General features: G+C 43.2%; 1 protein-coding gene across 1 annotated transcript in view; it reads right to left on the bottom strand.

Moving 5' to 3' along the window:
- GFRA4 (GDNF family receptor alpha 4) overlaps positions 1 to 22,485 on the bottom strand; it is a 314,381-nt gene that overhangs the window by 4,386 nt on the left and 287,510 nt on the right. The window contains exons 4-6 of the mRNA XM_075261790.1: positions 20,250 to 20,330; positions 9,750 to 10,095; positions 2,853 to 2,962 (exon numbers count right to left, since the gene is read on the bottom strand). Coding sequence (XP_075117891.1) covers positions 2,853 to 2,962; positions 9,750 to 10,095; positions 20,250 to 20,330 — 537 coding nt within the window. The remainder of the gene's footprint in view (positions 1 to 2,852; positions 2,963 to 9,749; positions 10,096 to 20,249; positions 20,331 to 22,485) is intronic.

The following is a 22,485-nucleotide window of genomic DNA, read 5'->3' as shown; positions in this document are numbered from 1 at the left end:
ACCACCTGCCCACCTAATACTCTCCCAACCACGTGTCCACCTAATACTCCAACCACCACCTAATACTCCACCAACCACCTGTCCACCTAATACTCCACCAACCACCTGTCCACCGAATACCCCAACCACCACCTAATACTCCCCAACCACCTGTCCACCGAATACTCCAACCACCACCTAATACTCCCCAACCACCTAACCACCGAATACTCCAACCACCACCTAATACTCCCCAACCTCCTGTCCACCGAATACTCCAACCACCACCTAATACTCCCCAACCTCCTGACCACCGAATACTCCAACCACCACCTAATACTCCCCAACCACCTGACCACCGAATACTCCAACCACCACCTAATACTCCCCAACCACCTGTCCACCGAATACTCCAACCACCACCTAATACTCCCCAACCACCTGACCACCGAATACTCCAACCACCACCTAATACTCCCCAACCACCTGACCACCGAATACTCCAACCACCACCTAATACTCCCCAACCACCTGTCCACCGAATACTCCAACCACCACCTAATACTCCCCAACCACCTGACCACCGAATACTCCAACCACCACCTAATACTCCCCAACCACCTGACCACCGAATACTCCAACCACCACCTAATACTCCCCAACCACCTGTCCACCGAATACTCCACCAACCCCCTGCCCACCTAATACTCCACCAACCACCTGCCCACCTAATACTCCACCAACCCCCTGCCCACCTAATACTCCACCAACCCCCTGCCCACCTAATACTCCACCAACCACCTGCCCCAGCCGAGGTGAAGTAGGTGGAGGTAATAAAGGCGATACAGAATATCAGCGATGTTAGGGTCAGGGTGGATTAAAAAGAAGGAATTTAGGTGGCATGTGAAGGCTGGACATGTAGAGGAGTGGTGGATACTGTATTATCTGGGTATGAGGAGGGCAGAGCCTTGGGAGATGTCTTGGAGGAGAGCATATGGAGAGAAGATAAGAGGGTAGAAGGCATTTGGATATTTTTGAAGAGCTGGATGGAAAAGTGAAAATGCTAGAGGAGAGGAGGAGGAACAGAAGGAGAAGGAGAAGAATGAGAGAGTGAAGAATGAGAGAAGAAGTGGAGGAGCAAAGGGATAGGAGGAAGAACAAGAAGAGAAGTAGAGGGAGCGGAGGAGATGTAGAAGACCAAGGATGGAATTTGATGAAATGAAAGGAAAAAGTGGAAAAACAAAAGAAAGGGTGATGGATTTAAAACAGACGTGGAAGAGTAAGAGAAGAAATGGAGCAATAAGAGTAAATGTAGAGGAAGCTGACGAGTAAGTAGTAGAGGAACAAGAGGGAGATGAAGGAATGAAATGTGTGGAGAAATGAGGGGATAGTTGGAGGAAAGAGAGAAGAGGTGGAGAGACAAGAGAAGAGTCAAGGAATGAGAGGAGAAGAGGAGGAAGAAGAGAAGTGGAGGAAGAAGAGGCAAAGTGGAGGAACAAGAGGCAAAGTGGAGGGGCAAGAGGCGAAGTGGAGGGGCAAGAGGCGAAGAGGAGGAACATGAGGAGAGGAGGAGGAACATGAGGAGAGGAGGAGGGACAAGAGAGGAGCTGGAAGAATGAAATGAGGCTGGTAAGACAAGAGGAACTATGGAAATATAAGAGAAGAGGTGGACAAACAAAGAGGAACTGTGGAAATACAAGATGATAGATGGAGGAAACCCCACCACTTGTGGTCCTTCTCCCCTCCCCAGTATAATAATGATATGCCCCATCCATTGGCGATTATGACTTGTATGTCAGCAGGTCATCATACATTTTGTTATCTTGCCTTATGAGCAATAAATGCAACACTCCAAGACTGTCCCTGAACATCTTGTGGTAAACAGCACCAAATATCTCATTAAACTGAAGCGGGCCTGCATTAGCCGCTCTCTCAGCAGCTGTTGTTTGCAGCTCCGGGTTGAACTATAGGGCAGCTTGTATCAGGGCAGATTATCGGCTCAGACACAAATCCTTCCTGTAGGGGATTCTTATTGTGGTGAGCACCCTGTCACCTTTTCAAAAGGCTTTTGGTCCTGAACAAGAGGCCATGGGTTTACTTTACGAAACAACGTGTTGAGAAAACTAGTCTGACGTACGGGTAAGACCTCGAGGACAATAGTTGCCCCACCTGGACAACATCTTTCCAGACCTATGGAGGATATTGAGCCAGCGTAAATCCTATAACAAGAGCAATATGGTGCCCCCTACTGGTGCTAGTTTATGTTACCAAGCCATGCACAGTTGGGTACTTATATTTTGAAAGACTTGCGCCCCTTGGTCACAGGCCCATGGTGGGGAAGGACAAAGTAAACCGATTTTAGCCTCCTCCCTTCATTGGCTCCAGTTGAGCAGCTCATGAATTTCGATAAATGGTAGAGCAGCTTTGTTCTCACTATGGACCATAAAATGAATGACTCTGTAGGGTTTGGCAATTTGGGCAGCACCTGAGGGCCAAGATGGCATTTGTAGGAATGTAATGACTGGCATTGCACTTATACCCTGGTGTCGGGGATGGCCACAAACCAGCGACAATATAAGACACCATTACTAAGTGGTATTTGGTAGGTGAGGGCCTGTTATAAATTCTGCACTGAGGGCCCGTTGCCTACAACCCCTTTGCTGAGCACAGAACCCATAAGCAAGGGTTAGGGTTAGGGGTTAAGGTTTAGAATGGTTCTCAAATGGAACTTGTTAGCTAGCTTAACTCATATGGTGGTTGGGAAAGTCAACCATGACCTTTATTGTGCGAGTAGTCAGGACCCTCCGAGTGTTCCCCTAAATCCTTGCAACCCTAAAATACCCATTCAACCCTGGTACAAAATAACAAGTTACCTATGATTCCTGTGTATGCCATCAGACAAGCGGCATGGTTCTCCCGTACACATCCGGTCACAGACTGAACCGAAGGCTGACAATCCAACTGGAAGGCGGCTAACCGGGACCTGAGCGAAGGAAATAAGAAGAGGCCATCAACACGAGACGAGGCACAACACATCCCCCCTATAGTAATGAGGCGGCAGCCAGGCTGTGCATCTTGTAGGGGGTCATATATCTTGTTCTATAGAGCAACGCTGGGCACAATGACACCTCCTAAATGTATGGCTATATTTATAGAGCTGATATATGGATCCAACCCGGAGCCATACATAAACCGCGGCCTGTGCTACAACGACGGACACGTACGGGGAGGCTTCCTCTTCATACAAGAGCGTTTCCCCCATACTCTCTTATGACTCTATAGTTAGACAGATGTGCCTAAGAGAGTTGGCTGACAACCCATTTGGTACGGTAACAGTAATGATATATGAGTTGTCAACCTGCTTTGCTAGAAATAGATACAAGAAGAAGAAGAAGACGAATGAAGGACTTATAGTGTATATACAGTATATCTATCTATCTATCTATCTATCTATCTATCTATCTATCTATCTATCTATACAATTAAAAAAATCTACAAAAACATTAAAAAAATAATATATTGATATCAATAAATTAGAAAATGGTGAACCATTCCCTTTAAGAAGCACAGGTCTCCGCTTCACGATATCCTATATCTACGGAAGACACGGCAGAAGAAAAAAAACTAATCCTGAAGCGTAAAATGATCATTGGAGGAATATCACAAGGGGCACGGGAGGAAATGAGATTAGTATCTTTGTGTGGAGTAACTGGTGATGATGGCGCCGGACGCGGCACAAAGATAAACCATCCTAATCAGGTTTTCTAGTACATGAGGTGGAGAGAACTGATAACGTGTGAACGCTGTTCAATAGCAATAATGTTTCTCTGCAGATTTGTTGCTGAATCACTGTCGTGCTGGGAATCTTCCAAGGACTTGGGATCGGGGTAGACCTCCTTGATGAAGGTGACCTGGGCCATCTGGGACGTGTGTCCTATGTACAATGACAGCGCTCACTGATCGCACCGGGCAGGGGCAGCCAGAAATCCTTGTGAGGTTATTAATCACTGGACACCAGGGATATTATAATCCTCGGATCTGTGGGGGACTACCGTGACCGTTGGTTATGTAAGGAACTGGGGGACCCTCCTATACCTATCCATTTACGTATAGTGAGAAAGAGTTTCTAGGGTACATGAACATTGCTGCTCCATGCAATCTCTACGGGGGCTAGGGAGACAACCAATTGAAAGAATTGCTCCATAAAGAAATATCCTCGCCACAGCCATGAGGGTGCCATGAGGGTAGTGTGATGGAGACTTATAGACTGTTTATCGGGGTAGTTTCCAGTTTGACTCCCAATAACACCAACAGGGGCATAACTTAAGAGTATAATTGTGATATTGACACGTGATATAATTTTGTTCACATCTTTATTTTTATTTTTTCACTTTTGCCACAGCGCATTTTTCACTTTTTTGTCACAGCGCACTTTTAATTTATCACTTTTTAAAAAATTTTTTTTCACTTTTTTCACAGTGTATTTGTTTTATTCCTACTCTAATTCTAAATATAAGATTTTTTGATGTAACATTGTGTGTGCATATATTTATATATTCTTAAGTGGAAATTTATTATTATATATATTTTTTTGCATCTTTCAATTTATAGACACTGATATTTTGTCACTCTTAATGTCCTTCATAATTTCACATTTTCATATATCAGTATATTTATACATACTTTTGAATTAAGTGTTTTTCTGTCATCACAATTCACACTAGATGTGCTATAATGCATCGTTCTTGCATCATCCAGCGTCTGCCTATATAAACAGATAGATATACTGGTGCGTTTTTTTACCATCTGACACGTATAACGTCTCATGACGTTTCATTGTCCTGACGCATGCGCAATTGACACCACTCTTTGCGCATGCACGGCTATACATCATGGTCAGAATATCTCACGATAACTTGTTGTTCTCGCGCATGTGCATTAACATAGTTCATTATGTGATGCGCATGCGCATGTATGAGACGCGGCCATCTTTAAACCATATAGAGCGGGCGGATCGTTTTTTTAGCAGCAGCTGTATTTATTTTATTCATCACCTGGATACTATATATTTTCCGAAATGTGTACTCAGCCACATAGTCTTTTTCCCCCTGACGAAGCCACTTGCGTGGCGAAACGCGCGTCGGGGCGCGTATTGGTGCGTGACATACACACAAGGTAATGACCTAATACTTCATATGCCATCCTATGTGTCTGTAATGATGTAAAACAATCCTTCCTTGGCTATTTTTAGTCATTTATAGTCCTTCCATGTATTGTTTCATATACATCTGTTGATTACTATTCTCTTCAGTTCATGTAGAACACTCTGTCACTTAAACTTGCATTGACTCATTAGGGTGGATATTTTACTATGGAAGCCTATTAGTGTGTATATCGCTGCACTTATTGTGGTTGCACCATTTATCTTTGTATTCATGTATTTATTTATATAAAAAAATATTTCTCAATAAATTTATACAATTTTAAGTAAAAATATTTCTTTCTAAGTGGTAGTTGGCCTGTTGGCCAATGTAGTTGTATTAGTAATACTACCCAAATTGCCCTATACTTTTGTTTGAGATAACTTAAGAGTGCAGTTGCCCAAGAGCCTAAAGGCCACCCATAAAGTATCTCTTCCGAATACACTGTCTAACAATAAATATTTGGACACCTGTGGTCCAAGTGGCAATTACAGCCTCAACCCTCCGGGGCATACTTTCCACAAGTCCTTGTATGACGGCTAGTAGTATTTTATTCCATTCGGGTTGGAGAAGACAGGTAAGTTCTTTCACTGATTTTGGACGTCTGCTGCACCCCTTAGTTCTGCGATCCAACTCATCCCAGAGGCGCTCGATAGGGTTCAAGTCTGGGCTCTGGGCAGGCCAGTCCAGTCGGTAACCTGATTGTCACTGCACCAAGCCATGGTAGACCTCGCTACATGACAGCTGGCGTTGTCATCCTGGAAGTAACATTGGTCCGACCCATAGAAACATCATAATGTAGGAAGCACACTGTTATCTAAAACAGTGCAATAGGCGTCGGCGTTGAGTTCACCTTGCACTGGGACCAAGGGTCCAGGCCATACCAGGAGAAACCCTCCCCCCCCACCATAACTCCACGTCCGCAGAACTTTACTGGGTGTCCAAATACTTATTGGTAGACAGTGTATGAGGAGACCATTATTATAAATGATACCATATAGTTGGCGGTCTGGGTACAAATTTTGAGCTGGAGCCCACTTTCGACCACTAAGCTAACTTTTATTAGATACGAGTAGGAGTTTCTTGCCTCTTCTTGGAATATCCTTTCAACCTTCCATCACTTTCCAAACCAACCTAGATCACTAGTACACCCCATAACACTCTAGACCACAAGGCATATAATAGTTAACCCCCTACCTCACCAGGGATTGGAACATGAATGAGGGTAATATAAGCGACAACACTCTTTCGATCATAAAAAAATCACACATATTAGCAAGGAAATAAAGATTTGTTTAAATTAATTTACATATACCTCCAAGACATCTCCTAACAATGAAGAATGAGGCCAGACAGCCCTTCAATGGCCAGACCTTGGTTCCTTCCATGAACAGACCTGAAGTCTTTCAACGCAAAGGTGGGCACCACTCAAGCCATCCCTTTAAATGCCTTGCCCAGTATTGACCATGGGTAAAAAATATGCAAATCTATTCTCCAGGATGTAATTAGGAGAACAGTGCACTCTGTACGCCGCCCTCTAGAGGGCAGCATCCTTAACATCATGCATGACTCAGTTAAAAAGTCTAATTAATCATGATGCGGATTTAATTGCTAAATTAGTATTTCTATTCCAAAAGGAACAGATTCCCAGCTATGGACAGCACTGTTTTGGCCTATTGGACCTCCTCAGCATAGCGCAGGGATACTGATTTGGCACAGTGAGAGACTATAGACCAGGGTCAGGGGATAATCATACACATCAGGGAGAGTGTGTGCCTACATAGGCAGTACAGAGACTTACAAGTCATTCCTGCTCCGCTAGGGATTCTGGGTAAAAAAATATGCAAATCTATTCTCCAGGATGTAATTAGGAGGACAGTGCCCCTGTACACCGCCCTCCAGAGGGCAGCATCCTTAACATCATGCACGACTCAGTTAAAAAGTCTAATATCATGATGCGGATTTAATTGCCAAATTAGTATTTCTATTCCAAAAGGAACAGATTCCCAGCTATGGACAGCGCTGTTTTGGCCTATTGGGCCTCCTCAGCATAGCACAGGGATACTGATTTGGCAGAGCGAGAGACTATAGACCAGGGTAAGGGGACAATCGTACATTGACCATGGCATAGAAAGGGTTGTACAGCCAAGATCTAGAGTTTTATCTGTTCCCTGCCCTGAGAGACGGTTGCAAGTTCTGATGCTGAGCATCTCCATCATCATATACATCTTTATTTGGTTATGTCTTAGAGCTTGTAGAGTCTAGAAGAAATTGGTCGACACACTCCGGAGGACTTAATAGAAAGTGTGACTAGTCAGAGTCTATGTCAGCAGGGTGACTGGCTGTGTAGACTAGGGCAGAGAAATAAGGCGTAGACGTAAATCTACATTACATCTCTCCTGTATAATCTGAAGGTTTTGAGAGTCTTTTCCAGAAGACGGCGTCCTGCGGCCAACCATCCTTTACGTAAGCTCCCATCTGTAAAGTGTTAGTCAATGCTGACTCTGGACAAGGAAGAATAGATACATTACGTCTCTTAGGCCTCTTCACATCCACTGTCAGAAGATCTATGACACGTTCCACGATGGATATTGACTTGCTGCCTCGAGTACTCGCCACACAATCACTCATGGTCGTTGCCATTATGAGTCTTGTAGCGTATATAAGTCGACGGTTTATTGGACTTTAACTCAAGGACCTTTAAAATCCTCGGGAGAATATTAAATGTCAGGAGTGAGCCGATAATTAAAAAGCATGGCGATTCTCTCCGGCGCTCTTAGGTGATATGCAGCTCATGTCTGGTGGGACGGAGATGTAGCATTGCAGGTAGGGTGTGATGAGGGTTGTAGTGATCGAGATGTCTGACTCTCCTTTCAGTATCACAAATCCTAAGGGATCAGGATATATTCCATATCGTATGTAGGTTTATAGGACAAATTTTAAGGGGGTGTCTCATCCAACCAACCTTTTCCCAAAGGTCCTACAAGGGTTAGGGACGTTCCCAGCTTTGGACCCCCCTCTTGAGTGCAGAGTGCTCTTGATTTGGTGGATTTGGCCCATTCATGGAGATTGTGAGGGGAATCAGTATATGTTCAAGGACTTTGTCACATCCCAAATCCTCCACAGTGATAAATAAGGTAGATATATGGTTGTCCTTGACTTCTGGAAGTTCCATCTAGGCTCAGTGCAAAATCTTCAACAACAACAACCTCAAATAACAACAACCTCAGGACTGTGATAACATAGCATCTCAGTCCTGAGATTGTTGTTATAATACTATTGTGTAGGCTCCATGCACACAAGCATGTGCATCATCTTTAGGCCTATTTTGGCCTCTGGCTGACATCACATTTGCCAGGGTCACCACTGAGGCATGTGATTGGGTCTCAGCGGTGACCCGGAGGTGTATGATGTCAGCCAGAGGCCAAAAGAGGCCTGAATAGGATGCTGGAGGACGGCAGGATGCTGCAAGGATGTCCAAGAGAAGTGAGGCAAGGTATGTATAGCAGTTTGTTACTTTTCCTGGCATCTCCTGGGCCTCCACTTATTAGACTTATCCTACTCTGGGGACTGAGATGAACCCAGAGTATAATGTTTTAAAAGATCTGGAGGGCTGAACCTCACAAATCTTTGTTATTAGAAATCTCGTAACGTTCACTCATCTTCACATGAAAGGTTCTTCACCATTAGGGTCATACTAGCCCAGCAAAGGACCAGTGGAATTGTGTCCTACCTAAGCAAACTTACCGAGGTTGTCCATGACCAAAATGACCCAAAATCTCCACGTAGAACTTGTTGTCACAAGTCACTGTTCATAACTTCACAAAGCTTCTACCATGATATAACTAGATGATATTCCATGTTATACTCATAGACAAAATCATCTGGAGAACTAATGGGACAGGGCAGAGAGAGCCCTCTAGATCTATGTCTTAGGCCCAATAACATTGGGTGTATTGTGCTCCGAGGAATGGTCATTCCGAATACTTGGCCTGTATATAGGTGTAAGTGATCTGCCAACAGGTAGGCAGCCAATTGTTTGTTGGGTGATGACATCTTTTATGTGGCACCTAAAATAGTTTGTCAACAGTAAACAGATCTCCATTCCCAACCATTACCCGACTTACTGGCCCATGCAAAAAGGCCCTTAGGCTGACCATAGATATTAGATCCTTCTCAAACAAGCACTTGTTTGGCGGACAGCAATCTCTCCCAGGCCCCTCAACTAAGTGTTCATGTTTTTGGAATGGGAAAAGGGGAGTGAGATGCTGTCAGACATCTTTGGTGGTGGCTTATGGTCTCTCAAGAAGAAAAGGATCCTGCATGCCGGGGAGAGTTGGGAGCTCCTCTAACAATTACATGGTTGCATGGTTAAGCTAAAATCGTTGGGTTCAGCCAATATTAATCCAATATACCCAACTTTAGGATAATTCCTCTCCGTCTAACAGTGCCGTTCCTTTGCAGAGAGAAGTTCTGCCTAGATTCTCACCACCAAGTAGCCAACTATATGGGCCCACCCAGTGCTATGTATAGGTAACCCATTTTACATAGAACGGTGAAGTAACCTACCTGCAAATATAATCCCCCTTACAAGCATCTAGTGGGGTGAGGCAGTTGGGCTTCTCTTTTGACTCATAAGAACAAGCCGGAACAATGGTTTGTCGCCTCCGCTCCGCACAAGCCGTATCTTCGCACGGGCAGAAGAGCAGCTCACTGGTATATTCAGCTGGCACTCTGTCAAAAAACTTCCTCAAGGCCTTGTGACACTTGGAACGGTTGCAAGAGTCAGTCCGTACCATGGGACGTATGCACAAGCCAACGTATTCTGTTCGTAACTTTTGGCAGGTGGGGTCCACGTTGCAAGCTTTTGCTGCATCAAGGCAACGATTCACTTGGGTAACTTCATTCTCAGACCCTGGAAAGAAATGACAATCAGAATTAATGTAGTGAGCGAATTACCAGAATGTCTGGAAGTTCAATTATAATCAAGTCATTTCACTTTATGCAAAATTAACGTTTTCTATTACGAGTCAAATATTAGCAAAGAAGTCTTGTGGCAATAGGGTGACCTCGCAACGTGCACCTCACATCTGCTCCTTGTCTGACATTGCTATAAGACCATTCCTCATTATATTAAAGTCTACTTCCAGTTACAAGGATGACTATGTACTAAGGCAATGAGTAGCCCAGTTGTCTACACAACCATATGTTACCGGAAACCTCTCTTGTGGGAGTCCTCGTTGCCACCAACTACTTGACTTCCTTGTCTAGGTGACCACCATTTGAGCAAAGGAATATGTGCAGAATTTTTTTTGTAAACCCACCCCATGGGAAAATAGGGGTATCTCGACCTTCATTTTGTTCATTGGGGTGGTTTTTGCCACATCCAGATAGAAAGTTTCCATAGCATTGGCAAGTATGGTCAAGTTGTATGTAAATATCTACTCCGTTCATGTTCTCCAGCTTCAGCCATATTTGGTGGCTACATGGTGTTGCAAATCCTTGGTAAGTTGCAGGCACCATCAAAATCTGGAGTCAACCTTTGGGGCAACCTATTTTGGCACTTCGTAATCCCCTATCTGCTGAACATGATTGCTTTGGACAAGATTCGTGTTCTCTAGTTCCATTAGAGGAGATGATTCTAGGGTCCACCTTCCATCTATATGAACATGTACTCACGACTTTTTGTTCTTGGCACTCTATAAACAGGACACATCATCTATAAGGTCTAATAGGTGTTGTTTTCTGATGGACCTTTGGAGCCCACATCATTGAGCCAGAACCTTGACCAACCAGATCAACTTCCCAGACTTCTTCACGAACATTGTAGTTAGATATAGTACATCATTAACCACGAGGCACTCTTGAGGCTGCTCTTTGAACGTATGTACATGGTTCTCAAGAATGGACCAGCCTAGATGGACAATACTTGAAGACAGAAAATCAAAAGTCCAATAGCTTCTATATATTCCCTTCTATAAAACTTGGACCAGATTTGGAATAAAGACGCCTAGTTCTACAGGACCATTGGATTGTCTCTTACATCATTATGGTCCTATTCTATCCAGCAGATATGGATCCAAGTCCTACAATATTTTATAGCCATACTTTTGGAGCACAACTGATCAAGGTTGAGTAAGACCATGTTCATGTCTGCATTGGAGGTTCTGTCTACAATCTTGGACAATAAAGTCCTACAAGTATGACTTCCTCGCCCAGTGAAATCATGAAGAAATCAATGGTTACCTGATGGACCCCATTATCGGATTTAAAAAATGTAGAACCCAACCTCATACATATATCTAGATAATAACGACACCAGCCAACTCCTTTTACCCCGATGTCTACATTCTGTGGGCGAATTTCATCGAAGTCCACATTTCGAGCACTTATTTTTGAGCCTTTCTATCTAGAAACTACAGTTGACCTTAAAACTTTTTGCTTTTGTTACTTTGCAATCTCGTACATTAGGGCGGTTATTTTTCCACCACCGTGCTGTTTTTCTTAGCCGATGAGAATTTGGCAGTACAAAGCCCTCTTTGTATGTGCCTGCCTGGAGGTGTCAGCTACGATGGGGTCAGTGTGACCCAGTACTGGAACATTAACTCCATCTCCATCACAAGTTTGGACAACCTGACCTCTTGTTTAAAGCAAGGCCGTAGTTAAATGGAAAAAGTCATGTCTCCTCTATTTACCTGTCCCCGTTTGTCTCTGCTATATAGGGTATGTTTAATAGGAAGAGCAGGAATTGAAGTCGAGCTATTTGGTGGGATTTCAAGCTTTATAAATCAACTCCTAATGGATTGTAAGTAAGGAAAAAAAAACATTAAAAGGTTGTAGAAGTAGTAATCATAGCCGTTGTCAACAAACTAAAGTGTTCTGTAGATGCACCGGCTATTTTAACCCACTTTACGTCCTGACCCAGCGCAGTAATAGGCAACAATTATATAGTGTACATGTCAATCACACAACTTTATTCTGTATCCCTGACCTTACAAAAGCATGGACATAGGGTCAAACTCCGGGGAACATGACAGAGGCATTCACATAACAGCAAGTACCAGTGCATGTTACTGGGCACTACAGCAGAGGTTGCCAAAACTACACCCCTTCTCTGACATCACTTCCTGCTTTGCAGTCATTGGCTGAAGTTGCTCCTGAGAGACTTCCTGTGTTTACCGTTTCCTGCAGGAACTCTACATTATACTGGTCATACTGGGAACTCTTTACTTCCTTCACTTTCTGGTACAAATGGAAGGAGGCTACTGTCCTCTCGGGAAAATAATCTGGACATGGATGAATAAGGGACTTGAACTTACTGTATATGAGGCCATAATGGGTGTGATTTGATGTCTCCCTCCTGTACACATACACCTGGAACAGAATTGTTTCTACAGTGATTCCAGGAAATAACTATTATCTTTGTCTTTAAAGAAGACCTTTCACCACCGACTTGAGCTCTTTATATCCTATAATAGGCACCCCTCTATTTATTTGTACGCCTTTGTACTCAATTGTTGGCAAGTATGGCTTTGGACCTTTCACCAGCTTCACCGATTCCAGCACAGTTGGAATTTTTTTCTCTAGCCCCCACCATTCCTGAGCAATGAGGTGGGGTACATGACAAACACCCTTATGGTAGAGGGTAGAAAATATATGTGCTCTATTTTCAGGTTGTCCCTGAGGCAACCACACCGAGGGAATGGGGTCTCTGGTAGCTTATAAAGCTGGCATTGCCTTAAATTCTGTATATTTGGTTGTGGAGTCCTAAGAGTAGATTGAGAGATTTGGATTTATTAATGCAGCTCATAGGGACTGTCCAACATCCACATCCTCAGGCACTAGTGGTCCATGGGAAGTCCTGCTGTAGATACCGTCACAAATGGGCAGCTGCCAAAAAACACAGATGGGTCCAATCCTTTAAGGTAAAAGTCAGAGATGTGGTTATAGCTAGAGAGGTTGCATAGAGAGCAATGGCAATTTGGCCGTGAGTACCATTTTACATTGGGTCCCAAATAGGGTTGAGCGATCGTGTTCGGAAAAGATCGGATTCCGATCGGCGATCGAGAAAATTTCACGATCGGAATTCCGAACACGATCTTTTTATGTAGGATCGAGATCGGTGATTTTTCCCACAATGCATTGCTTAGCCTTCACACTGAGTATACGCTGTATATTCAGTGTGAAGGCTCCGCTGCAGTTCCATAGGAATGAATGGAAGCAGCCGACACACAGCCTTAACCCCCTGCACACCGGCTGTGTCCATTCATTCTAATGGGAGACTAAACTAACATCTCTAGTAGCTACTTACCTCCAGAGATGGCTGCTCCGGTGCGCTAGGTAGGCGGGGCTTGTGGCTTAGAGTGTGGGCAGGTACAGGGCGGGGAGACGTGACGTCTCCCCTCCCCTCCCAGTACCCGCCCACACTCTCCTAACCTGGCAGGGAGGGGGCAGTGAAGGAAGAAAAGCAGCGGGGAGCAGCAGCAAGGCGAAGAATGAAGGCACAGGGCACAGGACCAGCCATCTCTGGAGGTAAGTGGACACCAGTGGGTAGGATTGCTTTTAAAATCCGATCTCCGATTAAAAAAAAAAATCCCATTGACTTGCATTGGGATCGGAATTGGGACCAAGATGGGGTTCGAATGAAAAATGATCGGAAATCGGATTTTAAAATCGATCCTGAAAAGTCAAGATCGGCTCAACCCTAGTCCCAAATTAAAAGTTTGTAGGGTCTCGATACTGTCTAATACTTCCATATTCCCCCATAGGGGTTCCAAAATAGAGGTTCACTTTAAGACAACGTACGGGGTTCATGATGTTGCAGAGTGTAGTCGCAGAGGAAAGCTTCAGAGTAGATTATATGGGTTAATCTTCAGTTTACTTATCAGAACATGAGGTAACATCAGCATGTCTATACAGCAATATAGAGGAATACACTGAAAAGGACTAACCATAGATAGTGTGAGATATAGACAAGTCTCCATAGCTTATCATTACATGTATTCAGCACATAACAATAATAACATCGCCATCTAGTGTCCGGAAGCTGTAAGTTCCTCCAACACAGTATAACACAATAAGTCTATATCTGTTGCATATATGTATATACCAACACCCTTTCTCAACAATAAAGACTTATTCAGTCAAACTTAATTTCTTCATCAGTTTCTGATGTCTTTCAGCATTCAATGCCTTAGTAAGAATATCGGCTGTCATATCTTCAGTTGGACAATATTCTAACTTCAGCATTCCTTGCTCCTGGTAATCCCTCAAAAAATGAAACTTTATATCAATGTGTTTTGTTCTTGGATTAACTCTTTCCGTCTGAGCAGGAACAATAAAACCTTGATTGTCTTCATACAACTTTGTTGGTTCCAACAGTTGTTCTCCTAAGTCTGTCAGTAGTTGTCTCAACCATAAGACTTCTTGAGCTGCTTGTGCTGCGGCAACATACTCTGCTTCTGTTGTTGACAGTGTCACTATTGATTGTTTTTTTCTAGCCCAACTAATTGGTCCACCTGAGAGTAAGAAAAGATAACCACTGGTAGAGTTTCTGTCAAGTGTATCTCCAGCCCAGTCTGCATCCACATATCCAGTTAAAATGCATTTGTTACTTGCAGGTAGTTTTAGTTTAACATCAATAGTTCCTTTCAAGTAACGTATTACTCTCTTTACGGCATTCCAGTCCATTTTATTTGGTTTTGACACCTTTCTGCTCAAAATTCCTACTGCTGCTGCAATATCTGGTCTTGTAACAGTTGCAAGATACAGTAATTTTCCCATTGCCTTTCTGTACTGTTCGTTGTCTGGCAACATATTTTGTTCACTGTTCATCTCCTTCAGATAGTTGATTTCCATTGGAGACTTTATTGGTTTCGCATCTTTCAATCCAAATGTTTCAATGATGTCCTGAATCATGTGACTTTGGTTAAGAAGATAACTCCCGTCTTCTTCTCTTTCTATTTGTATCCCTAGGTACTGTTTCACATTTCCCAAATCTTTGATCTCAAAGTGTTGATCAAGAATTTTCTGTATTTCTGTTATATCCCTTTCTTTTTCAAAACAAACTAAAATATCGTCCACATATATCAGTACATAGATCCATCTGTCTCCCAGTTTCTTTGTGTATAGACACGGATCTGCTTTACTTCTTTGAAAATGTTCATTTGTGAGCACTTCTGTGACTTTATCATTCCAGGCTTTAGCGGCTTGCTTTAAACCATAGATACTTTTCTGTAGCTTACAAACCGTTTGGTTTTCTTTTATCTTTGTATCCTGGAGGTTGTTCCATGTAGATATCTTCTGTTAAATCTCCATTTAGGAACGCTGTCTTTACATCCAGATGTCTCAATTGCATTTGTTTTGTTGCTGCAACTGCAAACAAGGTTCTAATTGTAGTATGTTTGACGACTGGTGCAAAAACTTCATCATAGTCTTCTCCATATTTCTGAGTATAACCTTTAGCTACGAGTCTCGCTCGATATCGTTCAGCTGTGCCATCCGTTTGATATTTTACTTTAAAAACCCATTTACATCCTATAGTTTTTCTTCCTTCTGGTAATTCTGTCAGTGTCCAGGCCTTATTATCATGCATGGATTTCATTTCTGTTTCTGTTATCCATTTGTTAGCTTCTTCTTCTGAGAGTTTTGATATGTCTTCCCAAGATGTAGGTTCAAATATCTTGTTTGTACTCGCCTTGTATGAAAGACGTACAGGTGGTTTTCCCTTGTTCTCTCTTATTGAACGTCTTGGTTCATTGTTTGCCTGTTCTTGTATCTCTTTACTTTCAGTGTTTTGATTTTCAGCAATTTCCACTTCAATTTCCACTTCTTTTTCATCAGATATTCCTGCATTGATATCACTGATGCTTTCATCATTTCTCATTTCCAGTGATGTCATTATGTCATCATTTAGATCCTCAATGAATGTCACACTGTTACTCATTGTAACTCTGTCTGTCTTCGGATCTAGGATTCTGTATCCTTTGCAGTTTTCACAGTATCCAACAAATATTCCTTCTACGGCTCTGTTTTGAAGTTTGGATCTTTTCTCTTCTGGAATAAACACAAAGGCTTTACAACCAAAAACTCTTAAATGCTTCACACTTGGTTTATTACCTTGCCATAGCTCATATGGGGTCTTTTTCAGTTTCCTTGAAAAAAGTCTGTTTTGCAGATAAGTGGCCGTCATTGCTGCTTCACCCCAATATTTCTCTGGTAGTTTGGAATCTGTCAGCATACATCTTATCATTTCAGTCAAAGTTCTGTTTTTTCTTTCTGCTACCCCATTCTGCTCGGGTGTGTATGGAACAGTCTTTTGATGCTCTATTCCATTCTGTTTTAAGTAGTTTTCTATTTGGTGTCCTGTAAATTCACCTCCATTATCACTTCTAATGATGATTGGCTTCCTTCGAAACTTATTACTCGACTTTGTCACATAGTCTTGTAATTTACTGAAAACTTCACTTTTGTTCTTTATCAAGTACGTGACTGTGTATCTTGAATAGTCATCTATGAAAGTCACCATGTATCTATTACCTCCTGATGTGGTCACTTTCATGGGTCCACATACGTCAGTATGTACCAAGTCAATTGGTCTTTTGCTTCTTGTTTCACTTTCTTTAGACATTAAAAAACAAAAGAGACACCGAGCACACTATATAGTGTAGAATGTCTGATAAATTTTGGTGGAAATAACCAGAAGATTTAAAAGGACCAAATGGCCTCTCACCTGATGAGGTTGTGACAATCGCTCACAACTACGTTTGGGGTTTACCGTCAGGTGGAGGAGGCAGCACGTCTGATGGACACCGGCCAAGGCCAGGGAAGATAGAGTTTTCAATGAAATGGAAAGACGGCGCTCTCAGGTCACAACAGGATTTTATTCAAAAAGACAATGATGCACAACGCTAAAAAATCGCCGCGTTTCGGGCACACCTGCCCTTTCTCAAGTGCGTAACTACACAGTGGATGAGCCGGTGCCGCCAGCATTTCTTTAGACATTGACACTCTTGTAGCTTTTGATTTTATACAACATTCACACTTCATGGTCATTGAGCAATTAGATATTAATAGATCTTTTGTCAGATGTTTCTTCTGTAATGCCATTATACTTTCAGGATGTCTGTGTCCTAGACGTCTATGCCATACATGAATACAATTCTTGTGATCATGTGTACATAACTTCACCTGTTCCTGTACTGTGTCTAGATGATATAATTGTTCTCCTGCATTTACACTGACTATAACCTTGTCTCCTGCTAGGATTGTACACTTATCATCTTTGAATTTTACAGTAAGTCCTTTAGCTGTTAGACGTTTTACGGATAACAACCCTCCTTCTAGTCCTGGAACATACAATACATCCTTTACCAGTACTTTTACATTATTTCCAGATTTATCAGAACAGATCAACATTCCTTGTCCAATACCTTCTGCTGTTATTCTGCTCCCATCTGCAAGATAAATGGCTTCTTTCTTATCTAAAGCAAGCTCAGTAAAGAAACTTCTATTACTTGTCATGTGACTTGTTGCTCCTGAGTCAATAAACCAACTTGATGATGATGATGATGACTTTTTATCAGCTGCTTTAAACGTACCATTGCAGTGATCTGCATGTGTTAGAAATGGAGCTTTTCACTTTCTGTTTACTGTCTCTCTGTTGTAATTTTTGTTGTTCTGCTTTCCATATAGAACAATCTTTCTTTAAATGACCCTTTTTCTTACATCTGAAACACTCTCTTGTTTCTGTGTTGTGACGCTTTTTATCTGTAACTTTAAGAGCATTCCCACTAACCTCTTCTGTGGATTCTTTGGTTAGCTCTTTCCTTCTCTGGTATTCATCTATGAGTCTGGTCTTTACAAACTCTAGTGTGATCTCTGCTTCAGGTCTTGTTTCTAGAGCGTTTATCAGAGCAGTATACGAATCTGGTAAGCTGCATAATAATATCGCTGCTATATGACTTTCCTGAATATCTTCACCAATAGATCTCAGCTGTGTTATCACTTCCATCATGGCGTTTATGTGTTCATGCATGTCTTGCTCTGCACTCAATCTCATCTTGTACAGTTTCCTTAGCAGAAATAACTTGTGATTTAAGCTGGATCTTTCATGTAACCTTTTCAAAGCTTGCCACATTCCCTTTGCTGTATTCTCATTTCTTATGTGAATGAGCTGATCATCCTCCACTAATAAGCTGATTGTAGCTCTAGCTTGTCTGTTTTTCTTCTCCCATGTCTGATCATTCTCATTGGGTCTATCTTTGGTGATTACCTCCCATAAATCATCCTTAGACAACAACATCTCCACTTTGAACTTCCATAACTGATAGTTCTCATTGTTCAGCTTAGCTACTGTAAGTCTGAGCTCTGAGCTGCTGATCATCTTTAACTTATCTTACTTGGGTGTAGAGACTTGTTCTGGAGAATTCTTTTGCATTCACAGAGTCCTCTTGTCTTCTCTGTCTGGTTGCTGGGGTCTGTCTGGGTGCTTGGGTCTGTCTGGGTCCTGGGTGCCTGGGGTGTCTGGCTGTCTGGGTTGCCTGGGTACTGTGCCTGTGCCTGGGCCCATAACCTGTTGCAGAGTGTAGTCGCAGAGGAAAGCTTCAGAGTAGATTATATGGGTTAATCTTCAGTTTACTTATCAGAACATGAGGTAACATCAGCATGTCTATACAGCAATATAGAGGAATACACTGGAAAGGACTAACCATAGATAGTGTGAGATATAGACAAGTCTCCATAGCTTATCATTACATGTATTCAGCACATAACAATAATAACATCGCCATCTAGTGTCCGGAAGCTGTAAGTTCCTCCAACACAGTATAACACAATAAGTCTATATCTGTTGCATATATGTATATAACAACACATGAGATGGTCGACCACTGGGGACTGTCATTTACATTGGGAAGGAGTAGTGCCTCCTAGTGGTTGGTGAGTGCAGTCACAAGTATGGAGTCTATAGTGATAGAACCTGGACACATCTTGTTGGACTAGTTCCAGACTTCAAGACGTTAGCCCAATGTGACACACTGGATGGCTTTGCCATTGGAGTCTCCAATCATGTCGGAGCGTGCAATATTCCTGTTTTTAGCATTACATACAATCTTCTCCTACTCCAGCTATTTTTTTTCCTGGAGCAAACTCCAAGAAACAGGGACAGCTGGTCACTTAATATCTTCATCCATCATAAGAAGATTCCTTAGTGCCTGCTCTTCCGTGTGTTGCCTGAAAGGCAGTGTTCGCAGCACATAAATCCTCAGCCTCCCGTGTACCGGGGGTTGCACATGCGGCTCTAATACCCCCCAGGGATGAGGTTTGATAATTGAAAGCAGGTGTTACATAGACAAGTGCTAGGAGGATCTTGGCTGACTTTGTTCTTTAAGGTTGATGTCATCCCAGTATTTGCTTCTCTAACTCACTGGGTGGTTTGCAGAATGAATTTTGTGAATTCTCCAGAGTCCAAGATGCCAGAGCGATTCTGGCCTCCTATTTTGTGGATTTATTGGTCTTCCTGTCAATGCTGGGCCTGTCCCTTCCAGCAGAGTCTGACATCCCATAAGCACAGGATGAAATGAGATTATTCATCTGTGAGTCTGGACGTGGTTACCCAACTCAGCATGTAGCGAGCGTGCAACCATTTATCCATGTAATAATACCGTAACGTAGATATTTCTGCAAATAACTTGCTATTTCGTACCAATCGTCGGCCAATTCAAGGGGAAAGTGATCCGCTGGTATAGGCACCTGCACTGCCCCCTATGGGGTATATAAATATGAAATACTTTGTGATATGTGCCTTGCCCGGGGCTGTTAGACCCTGAAAGGAGTTGTAGTTTTGCAGCAGCAACAATTCGCCTATATCCCTTGTGTTTGCAGCCATCTGTTCGCCACACTCGTACTCCTCCTGAGGGTTTTGGTCTCTTTTTAGCTGTAGTTACTCATTATATTACCCATTGTATGTTCTGCTATTGTCTGATCACGTGACGCAGGGTGATGAGATCTTTATGCGTGTATACATTGACATCTGGTACAGGACGTGCGCTAGCATTAGACTATAATTACCTGCGGTGATGGACGCCAACCTCACGTAGTCAAACCCCCTCACGAATGATTCATAGGGTGAACTCTCTAAGACACTTACACCTGAAAAAAAGAAACCACAGCGAGAGAGTTACTGCCGTTCCCCATTGTCAGCCCCTCCCGAAATCTTCTCTCACAGTCTCATTATTTCCACTTTCCACAAAGGTAACATTTGAACGGCAATTGAATGCGAAACCGGCCCGAGTGAATGATGCCCTTGGACGGAAACATTATGGCGGAAACTCGCCGGCATCATTTCACCCGTCCGCTTTATAGGAAGGTTCACCGCTCCTGACGGCAAAAATATTTATTCAAAGCCAAACTCGGAATGTAAAACGATTCCATTTTCAATTTTTCAACTTTGATATTTGCCGGGTATAATGTGACGCTCGGCCCCGGACGCCGAACACAATTGTCCATTCCCAACGCTATTATTTTGCAATGAAAAACTATCAAGAATGTGCTCGTTCCGCTTCTGAGAAACCACCGCCATCAGGTCTTGTTTTTCACACCCATTCCAGTCACAACCCAAAAATTTCTATGTTCCACCCGAATGAGATGGCGGTTTTATTGTATAATATAATGCACCATTATCAGGCGCTCTGCTTGCTGTCACTAAGTAGAAATATACCCAGGGGTGAACCTAGCTTTTTTGCCGCCTGAGGCAGACGACAGAGAGCCACCTTCCTCCCCGGGAGGAGGGGGCGGAGCGAAGGGGGCGGGGCAGAGCGGGCGGGGTGGCGTTAGCAGGCAGAGAGCAGGCAGGGAGAGGACCTGCTCAGCGTGAGGGGAGGCCACTGGAGCAGCGCTGCATCCACAGGGCCGCCCCAATCCACCGCTTGCTTCCAGTGCCTGGCTGCCAAGACAGTGACGCTAAGCTAGTCCTGGCTAGGACTGGCTTAGGTCAGCAGAAATGCCGCCCCCCCCCCTCCGGGCCCTGGCATACCGCCGCCTGAAGCGGTCGCTTCAGGTTGCCTCATGAGAGGTGCGGCACTGAATATACCTGGGGCTCAGGCCCTGTCCTAATTTTTGTTCCATTGGCACACGTATACATTGTTATGTAAATTTGGTCCTTATAAACCAAATATTCCTATACTATCGAAACAAATAATTCTTATATCCACCAATGTTTTCATCTGGTGCTCCTTCTGAATGTGTAGTTCCTTAAAAAAGGAGGGGAAGAACAATACAGCTTTTAGCGCATGCGCAATGAAGCCTAAGTGTACTGGCCTGGCCTCAGTGGAGAACTGTTCATGCTTTTAGCACACTCATCACTTAGTGAATATAGTATGGACAGTGATGGTAAAGGGATATTTGCAACAGAAGAACCTGCTGGTGATGTAGTGTTCAAGGTCTGGCGCATGCGCTGTAAAGACAAAGTGCGTGGCGGAGCATCAATAAAGGATTGCGTTGTGCTAGGAATATTCATCCCCTGTTGAACATAGGATTTTTTTTCCAATAAACCTGGACACGGAAGGTGATCATATAGGGATATTTGGGGCATTAGGACCTGCTCGTGGCTTGGTGTCCAAGATTTGGCACATGTGCAATGAAGCTAAGGTCTCCATGAAAAACTGTGCATACATAGGGAATACTTTTTTTTTTTTTAGCTAACCTGGGCATGGACAGTTATAATATAGTAATAGTCGTGATATTAGGACCTGCTGGAGGGATAGTGTCTGAAGCTTGGCACATGTGCAGTGAGGCCGGGGTATAGCTGAGCTTTAGTGAAGAACTGCGCAGGCGCTAAGAATAACCCGGTGAGGATAGACTTTTTCTAAAAAACCTGGGCATGGACAGTGATAGTATAGGGATATGTGAGACATAAGGATCTGCTGGAGGGTTAGTGTTCGAGGTTTGGTGCATGTGCAGTGAGGCCGGGGTATAGCTGAGCTTTAGTGAAGAACTGCGCATGCGCTCTGAATAACCCGGTGAGGATAGACTTTTTCTAAAAAACCTGGGCATGGACAATGATAGTATAGGGATGTTTGAGACATAAGGACCTGTTGGTGGATTAGTGTCCAAAGTCTAGACTCTAGAGCATACAAATTGAGGATGAGGTGTACTGTCCCGGATTTAGTGAAGAACTGCACATGTTTTACAAATACTCAACACCTGTAGTGTTTATACATTCCTTTAAAATTCTGGGCATGGACAGCAATAGTATAGGGATATTTGGGACATAAGGACCTGCCAGTGGCTTAGTGTATAAGGTTTG

This window comes from Leptodactylus fuscus, chromosome 1 (genome assembly GCF_031893055.1).
Source record: "Leptodactylus fuscus isolate aLepFus1 chromosome 1, aLepFus1.hap2, whole genome shotgun sequence".
In the NCBI taxonomy this organism is placed as follows: domain Eukaryota; kingdom Metazoa; phylum Chordata; class Amphibia; order Anura; family Leptodactylidae; genus Leptodactylus; species Leptodactylus fuscus.
Note: the sequence above shows the minus strand (reverse complement) of the source record. Positions and strands in the feature narration are given on the sequence as shown.